At 33.9% G+C, this 9,160-nt stretch overlaps 1 protein-coding gene across 1 annotated transcript in view; it reads right to left on the reverse strand.

Annotated features, from left to right (window-relative positions):
* The window catches only part of LOC120129983 (putative transcription elongation factor SPT5 homolog 1), a gene marked incomplete at its 5' end in the record, with an annotated part of 27,831 nt that extends 23,881 nt beyond the window's left edge, over window positions 1-3,950 (reverse strand). Inside the window, 11 exons of the mRNA XM_039147352.1 lie at window positions 1,246-1,389; window positions 1,477-1,629; window positions 1,707-1,755; window positions 1,837-1,934; window positions 2,016-2,171; window positions 2,284-2,641; window positions 2,739-2,806; window positions 3,025-3,108; window positions 3,186-3,344; window positions 3,442-3,588; window positions 3,705-3,950. Coding sequence (XP_039003283.1) covers window positions 1,246-1,389; window positions 1,477-1,629; window positions 1,707-1,755; window positions 1,837-1,934; window positions 2,016-2,171; window positions 2,284-2,641; window positions 2,739-2,806; window positions 3,025-3,108; window positions 3,186-3,344; window positions 3,442-3,588; window positions 3,705-3,950 — 1,662 coding nt within the window. The remainder of the gene's footprint in view (window positions 1-1,245; window positions 1,390-1,476; window positions 1,630-1,706; window positions 1,756-1,836; window positions 1,935-2,015; window positions 2,172-2,283; window positions 2,642-2,738; window positions 2,807-3,024; window positions 3,109-3,185; window positions 3,345-3,441; window positions 3,589-3,704) is intronic.
* Window positions 3,951-9,160: the final 5,210 nt, after the last annotated feature.

Here is a 9,160-nt window from a genome sequence, read left to right on the forward strand (position 1 = left end):
ATAAATAAAGGACTAATATAAAAGAAAAACTAAAATTGGGGCCAATTTTGAAAGATAATTAACGTTGGTATTGCGCATTAGGGGGAGAAATTAAAGGTTTTAAACATCAGAGAGTCCAAAAGAATAGTTTACCCCTTTTTAAAGATGGTTTTGGTATGAAACCAAAAAATTTCTTTTAACCTTCATTTGTAAGGTTTTCAGTTGAGAGCCCCTCCACTTTCTTTCTTCATCCTCTCGCCTGTTCATCAAGGATGAAGAACACAACCCGGTTTCCCAGATTCCGACACCGCGCCGCCTGGCGCCACCGTTCATCGGTGGCAATCCTCGAAAAAGATTCAATTTTTTAAAAGCTCTTTTCTTCCTCTATCTAAAAACTGAGTTCTTTTCCTCAAAATGAGCCTCGGGATTACTAGATCTGAAAAAATAGATCTCGATAACCTTTCCCGTTCATCAGCCAAAAAATGTTTTTAGGGATTTTCGAGTAAAAAAAACTCAAAAGCATAACAACATGCAAAGACGAGAAACGAACAAACAAGGTAAAAAACTACCTTTTTTATTTCTCTGATTTCGAATGTATACAAGCCTTTGTTTGCGCGTAATGTCTTGTGGAATCGTGCGTTTCCTGTAAAAACAATGCCTATTTCGTGTATCCCCTATTGTTCTAGTTACATGCCTATTTATAAGTACCAAAGAAACCTATTTCTAGAGTTTGATTCCGAGTAAAACTCGGTTATTTGATTCTCCACAACTCTGACTTGTCATTTGGTTGGTTGTGAATGAGTCACTTTGACTCACGTTTGTTATAGGCCGAGAAAACCGGAACCTGGCTGTTGGGGAAGCAGCGTGCGGTGATGGGTCTTCGAAGGTTGGGGATGCGTGAGGAACGTCGTTGGAGCAGAGGGTTAAGAATGAAACCCTATCTGACTCATATCGTGAACCGTTGGATCATATCTCGATCCAACGGTCGAGACACTTGGCGGTTGGGGGCAGAAGATGTTTAGGGTTTTGGAAACCCTAATATGTTATTGGTCACGTGCTTGTTGGGTCTGGACTACTGAGCATTGCTGGGCCATGTAACGAGTTGTTTGGGGGCATGTGATATGTAAAATAAATATACGTGAATGTTTGTCCAACATGTGTAATAAATTATTATATAATATAATCTATAATATAAGTATATTATATAATATCGAAGGATAAAATTTGGTGTCTTCATAAATTAACCAGGAAAAATGTCAGACTTACATTTCTGTTACCATTGGAACGTGATCCTCCCACTATACAAGAAGAATCAGCTTTAGCACATATAAAGCCAGCATGCTCAAGGTGATGTCGATCATACACAAACAGGACTCCTTTGTATATGTGCTCTACAGGGCCTTGTTTTCCCTAAATTCATAGGAGCAGATAGTTTGTGAACTTATAAATTCATAAAGTAAGCATTATGACAAACCAAACTGAAAATGAGAATCGTACTTTAAAAGGACCCTCAAGGATCCTATCCACGTCTTTCACAGAAACAATATTCCTATATCTGTCTTGCACATTAAATTTCTTCTCAAGCTTACATTTGATTTCCCTCAATTTTACAAGAGAAACCTCTGGTCGTTCTGGAACACCCTTAAGAACCTAAAGAAAGTAAAAGATCATGAGCTGAGTCAAAAGAGTAGCACTGAAAATCTGACCATTTAGGAGAGATCGTTCACCTGAAACGCTTCACTTTCTACACGTATAATTACACCAAAGCTATTGTTACTGAAACAACATAATTAATACATTATGACCCCAAATTAACTAAAGACTGAGTTCAAATTCTTCAGGAAAATAATTACTTACTCTAGTAGCACAAGGTCATGAAGCTCATACTCCCCAATTTTTGTAACACCAGTAGTTACTTCAGAGCTCTCAACAACATCATCAGCAAAAACACGGATCTGATATAACAAATGCCAATTATTTTTTTTAGCGAGATATTCCTTAGGTCTGGAACACGCTGCAAAAGATGTATTACTCGCATGTTCTTTGGTTGTATCAGATAAAATGATGAGAACATGCCGCTCGACCTTGACAACCATACCAGTTGCACTTTCCTTCGTCCCAGACACAACCTTCACGTGATTCCCAGGCTCAAAGTACTTACATAGCTCTTTTTCATTAACAGCAAGAGTTTTCTGAAAAAAACATCATCAAAGGCCATGTATGACCTAACGATAAGGAAACTTACATGCCCAGAAGTGATCGAAGACTTAACTCAAAGAATACAAACATTGACTGGATTCTTACAGGAAGGCCTTTCATTTCTGGTCTGATATGGACATTCTCTTCCTCAACCTTTTCAACCCATCCCTTTAAATTTTTCAGATCCCCCTTGACAACAATAACTGCATCACCCTTCATGAAATGGTTTTTCTTTCTTTTCGCAAACAAAGTTGATAAACCAGCCATATCACCTTCTCCATTATTGCTAGGTGTCCGAAACTTTTCAAGTTCATCAAATGTTGGTTTTATGTTCTGAGCACTAATAGATCTCATTGACACCGTTTTGTACAAGAACCCATCTTTAAACAACATACCACCAATATTCTCAAAGTAAGCACCGGTGATCGAATCTTGTCTGCGCTCCACACGAATATGAAGTTCCCTAAAAGAAGCATAAATATTGAGACATATGAGCTTAAGTTTTATGAAACAAATGAATGTGGTGGATTTTCACTAGAGATTGAAACCATTTGAACAACCTAGCTTCATCAACATTCATAAAACGAGGAGGGACAAAAGCTTTCTTCTTTGGGACTTCCCTTCCTTCCTGTATGTAGTAGAAAAGTATATCAACAATGACAGAGCCAGAAAGAAAGCCAAATTGTTCATGTAAATCTGTTTAATTTTTTCATAACCGTTACCATCATAGATACAACTAAATTCTTATGCCTGCATTGAAAGATTTAAATACTATTTGATTGTAAGGCGTTTAACATTCACAATCTAGGAGATAAACACCTAAAACAAATGCAATAAACTCCATACCAATTTATTAGCAAGAGCCTGTAAGTCGATCCTAGGGATCAATTTCACAGTGACTCTCTGTCGCACGTTATCCACATCAACTACCTATGAAATAGAAATTACATGGTCAGGCAAAAAAATCAAAGGGAATATTGATGAGTGGAAAAGGACAAAAATCATACTTGAGCGAGATCACCCTTGTATTTCCCAATCTTCATTCTGACCCAGGTATCTCTAGAAAGATCAATCGCTTTGCTTTCCACTGATAAAACATCAGTCATTTCTCTTATTGGAACAAGCATAATCTTTGCTCCAAATATACTACGCAGACCTTTGATAGCCTGAAGGAGCTCGAAATTGGTCAACAGAAACATTTGTTGACATTTAACGCTAAAACATTCATCAAAAAATAAAACAAAAGAAGCAAAAATCACATACCTCTCTCACATGGGCTTCCTTGTCTGCTTCAATATAGATATAGTTTTTAAGGTGATCAAGGGAAGTAACAGACCTGATTTGCAATTCAGATCCATTGTCAATGTATTTCTGCATGAGGCAAACCGCGGTTTCCCGTTCACCACCAATCTAGGATGCATACACAGGATCTTAGTTTAACTCCACAACAAATATACCAGTATTAACCATTCCTGCCCAACAACAAATTTCAAAAACTTAAGCTGCAGAGGGAATCATCATCATACCGCACATATCACCATCCACAGCTTTGGAACTCTTACTGATGGCAAAAGTGCTTGCTGTTCCACATCAGTTGTCTCCTCATCATATTCTGTCTGACTTGATCTTGCATACCTAGCCTGAATACTTCTCTCAAGAGCTTCAACATCTTCTTGTTCATCCTCCCGGAGTGGTAATGGGCGACGGTGCATCCTTTTACCAACGTCTTCATCTGGTAGATCACCTCCAGTCTCAACTATGAAGTCTGCAATTTCCAGACATCAATATATCAGCAACATAAAGAGAATCAAGGTGAAAACCAAGCACGAATAGACGGTTCTACAGAAACCACCATACTAAGATATGTTATTGATTCATTCCACTCATTTCCAATCATGTGATTGTGCTGATTATGTATGCCTTTTCAGCCAAACGACATTTTTTTGGATCAGAGCAACATTTGATATAATTAAAAGTAATATTGTTTTGGGCAAACATTGAAAATATGAAGAAGAAAAAAGTGGATACTGGCCACACTATTCACTTTAATGGTTTCTACACATTGCTTCTATCCAAGCTATTGCTACTGCAGGTATTTACTATAACCAATTGATTTTAGGAGAAATAGAGTAAATATGGTAACCAAAGAAATCTCAAGAAGAAAATGTTAAAATCTCAAGTATTCTTAAAATTTGGAGAGTATTGGGTAAAAAGCATCTCAAAACAGGTATAAATGCAATAGAAGAGTAACAGAAATGTCAATCAAGAACCATGCAGAAATGAATTCTTCTCCATTATCTACAAATGATTGTGATCCAATGTAATGAAAAAAGAGATTCATTGCATAAAAAATTATAATAAAAATAATAAGAAAACTAGGAGCTCACTAATGTTAATTTCAACGAGCATAACAGTTTCCAAATAACAGTCTGATAATTGCATAGATATCAGAATGACATACAACCAACTAAAATGAATCCCGCCATTTAAGCAAATTAAGTAGGTAAACAAACATTTTAAAAAATGTCACTAATGAATCCAATGAGAAATTCACTAAAATGACATTTGGTTCGCTGGAATGTTTCTGAGGGAATTAGAATCTGTAGGAATTGGAATCTGAATCTGAAACCTGTTTGGTTGACAGGAAATTGAATTGGAATCCAATTTCATATTCTATTTGGTTCGCAGACATGTCAGATTAATTTAATTTCAGTAATGTAAAATGACAGAATTGCCCTTCTTGTTTTTTTGCTTAATTTTAGTTTGTTTTATAACTTACACGTAGTAATATATTATAAAATTTTAAAAAATATTAATATTTTATTTTATTGATTGATTATTCATTTCAATAAATTATAAAAATCATACTAATAACCATCATAAGTTAAAATTATCCCAATTAGGGATGACCATGGGTCGGGTTGGGTCGGATTTTTGGTCCACCCAACCCGACCCGAGAACAAGGGAACCTCCACCCGAGACCAGACCCGACCCGACCAAAATAAAGTTTCATCTGACCCGACCCGAATATATGAATTAGAAACCCGACCCGACCCAAAATAATAAAAAAAATTATTTTTATTCAATAAAAACAGTGACTTTATTGAAAAAAATTATATATAGAGGGGTATTATTGTAATTATTCCTAAATATATAAGGTAAAATTATATATTTTTTTGGGTCGAGTATTTTTCACCCTAAACCCGACCCGAATATCACACTTAAAAAAGCCCGACCCGACCCAAATATCACACTTAAAAAATCCCGACCCGAATAGCACACTTAAAAAAATCCGACCCGACCCGAATATCAAACTTTAAAAAACATGACCCGATCCCGAATACCAAAAGATTGATAAGGGCAGTATGGTCAAATTTCACATTCCCTCCTCCAAAGGATTTCAATTCCATCGTGTTATAGATAGAATTTACTTTCCCTCTCTGGATGGAATTGGATTCCAATTCCCCATTTGAAAACTTGAACCAAACATGGGAAAGTGGTGAAATTGGATTCCAATTCCCCCTAATTCCAAGGGATTCCAGTGAACCAAACGCCACCTAAGAGGACTTATTTTTTTCCATTTTATATATAAGTTTATTTGGGCACTTAGGTCTAGATATTTCAAATATACATGATAACCTCATAAGCATTACTCGACCAATTTTATAATTGGATTAATGACAATATTTATTTATTTTAAAATATTAAGAAATGACCGTCTTAAGGTAACTAGATGTCGTATTCTGATATTTTAAAATAAATAATACCCTAATAGAAAAACTAAAAAACGAGTATGCTTGAATTTAATCAAGATTAAAGGAAAAAGGAAATGTTCTTCTATTTAAACTTGTCGAGACAATTTGTCAAATTTTTATTAGGGATTTGGTCTCGATCTCTTTAAATAATTGAACATCCCTTATCTTTTCTAATAAAATTTGTAACTTGGATCAATTGAATTTTCATTTTGGTCGGATCGAATTATTTAATATCGAATTCTTAGGAGGAATTATTATTTCTTTTTGTTTCAATTGGAAAGATAAATATTCATCTTAAAGTACTTTAGGGATTATTTTCCTTTCGATAGGAAATATTGAAATATTTTATATTTCTTCTTAGAATTTCCCGTTAAATGAAATTGTGTGATTGAATTTGGAATAAGAGGATCATAACTTAAATTTACATTCGAATTCTTAGATTTCCTCTATTAGAGACAATTTATAATCGACGAGGTACCAATTTTTGGGCGTTGGAAGGGTGATGATTATCCTTCCCCACGCTTAATCGAACCCCGAACCTTTTTTATCATTAAAAAAAATTTCTAGTTACACATAGACTGGTTTATCTTTTAAAATGAGGTTTTCTTAAAACCTCTTTTTAAATGTGATTTTAGATATTCGACCTACCTAACCCGAAAGGTCAATGTCGACTCTGAAACATTTCTTTTACAAAATCAAAATTTTCACAAAAGTAAGTTGAGAAACGTTCCGAGCTTAGGGACAATTTCACAATGTATTTTTTGGTTGGAATATAAGTAGTGGTCGAGTCTCGCCGGTAGCGGAGGGTGGCCGTCGGCATCGGAGTTCATTGGTTGAGTGGTGTTCGGCCAGTGGTTGGTAGTTTAGGTTAGATGAAGCTGGGAAAACTCCTAATGGATTTTGGGATTTAGATTTAGGTTGTGAGTAGATGAAAGAACATTAGGTTTTGTTCTTGGAAATGTTATTGGGATTTGGATGCTTGATCCAAAAATAACATGTTTTGGGTGGTTTTGGGTGTTAGTGGAAGATTAAATTTGGTTTTAGGGGAAGAAAATATTAGTGTTCTTGGAAAAGTTTGGCTTTTGATCTTGGAAAACATGTTTTGGTTGGTATTTTGGTGTTTGTGGAGGATTAAAGAGGGGTTTTAGGATGAACAAATGATGAACAATGATGAATTTTTGAAGAACTTGGGAGAATTTTTGGGGATTTTCAGCCAAGTTGAGAGCATTAGGAGGGAGAATTTTTTTTGAAATGATGAAAATGAGCCTTGTCTTAAAATTTTGTGTTTTATAGTGTGTATTTTTAGGGCAAATTGTTTCATAAACACTCCATTGTTAGCGTGTTTTGGCTTTTGTCTCTAGCTTTTCCTTTATTTTATTTTGCTCACCAAATTCTTGTACATTGTTCCCCAAATTTTAACTGAGTTCAATTTAGTCCCTACTTTCATTCCAATTGCTTTCTTTATTTTATTAAATGTGTTTAATTATTAATTGTGAATGTTAATTTTTAATTCTTTTAAAATGGTCACACATTTAAACCAAGATTAAAACCTTTAGATTTTTAAGTCTTTTAATTTAGTCATTGATATTAAAATAAACCTTAATATTTTTAATTAAAACCTTAGATTTTATGTTCTTTAGCTTCAGTCATTAATTCTTAATTAGAGCATTAGTTTAAGTTTTTTAATTAGAAATTAATTAAGTTTAGTATTATCTTTTTAGGATTAATCTCTTTAATAAAATTAATTAGAAATAAATGAATAAATTCATAATTTGATTAAAATAAAATATCTATTGATTTTTAAATATTTAAAAGATGGTCTTAAAGTAACTAGACATTTCTTTTTCAATATTTTCAAATAAATAAATATTCTACTCGTGGTCACTAAAAATAATATAGGTTCATTAATTTTTAAAAAAGGTAGAGGTTTGTTCATACCTTTAAATTACTACAGACATAATGTTTGATTAACGTCAAAGGCTTGACCTTCATTCTTTAAATAAAGGAACATCCTTATTCTTTTTAATAATAATTTAACTAACTTGTCATTTTTTTTATTTTCTTATTTAGGGTTTAATAATTGGTTAATTCTCTAATTTTATGGATGACAATATTTCATTGTCTCGATTAAAACATATGAAATAATCACCTTAATTCTTATTAGAGGGTTAGTTTATTCTTTAATTGGAAATAGACAAATATTGTGCGTCTCTATAAAATACCTTAATTAGGTTAAAAAAAACTTATTTTAGGGAATAAAAGGAACATTAATTAAATAAATATCTGAACTTCTTAATTTTTCAATATATGGATATATTTGTAATTAAAGGTATTAATTTTGGATATTATAGGGTTGCTAATCCTTCCCCGAGCGTAATCAAATCTCGAACCGAAAATCTCTAAAATGCAGACCAAAAAACATATTTTTAATTTTTTATTTAAAAGGGCATTTTTTAGGTTTTCGACCTACCTAATCCTAAAGGTCAATGGCGATTCCAAACGTTTTAAATATTTTCTAAAATTTCGAATACTCTTCAAAAAAGTCGTCATGACAGGGATTCTTGATGGGAATCTTTCAATTTATGCTTATTTTTCTATGCTTAAACTTCTTTGGGATGAGTATAACATCCTTGTTCCTGTTTCCTCTTTTCAATGTGAAGCTTCTCAAACAGTCACCGATCATATTTCTTATCAGCGTTTATTTCAATTTTTAATGGGCCCTAATGAGACCTTTACTGCTGTTAGAAGTCAGCTTCTTCTTATGCAGCCTCTTCCTTCAGTTAATCGGGCTTACTCTATGTTGATTCAAGAGGAATCTCAAAGTTTGCATTTGAGTGGTGTATCTCCAGTCACTGATTCTGTAGCCTTGTTATCTAATATTTTGGGGTTTATTATTCTCGTCGTCGATTCAAAGGGACTTCTGATCATTGTAAGGTTCGAGGACATAAGAAAGAGAATTTTTACCAATTGATTGGCTTCCCTCTATATTTTCAATTCTCCAAGAAGAAAGATTATGTTGCGATGCACATCATTGCTGATGAGCATTCGTATGTGCCTTCTGAGACTCTTAATGTTTCTTCTACAACTCCTGTGAATTCTGCCCCTGTGTTCACTCAGGCATAATATCAGCAGATCCTGCAATTATTGCATCAGCATCCTTCTGATGGTGTTATGGTTAATATGGCAAGAAATCCGATATGACACTTCCCTTTACAGCTTTTTGGCTC

This window comes from Hibiscus syriacus, unplaced genomic scaffold, assembly GCF_006381635.1.
Source record: "Hibiscus syriacus cultivar Baekdansim isolate YM2019G1 unplaced genomic scaffold, ASM638163v2 tig00110505_pilon, whole genome shotgun sequence".
Classification (NCBI taxonomy): domain Eukaryota; kingdom Viridiplantae; phylum Streptophyta; class Magnoliopsida; order Malvales; family Malvaceae; genus Hibiscus; species Hibiscus syriacus.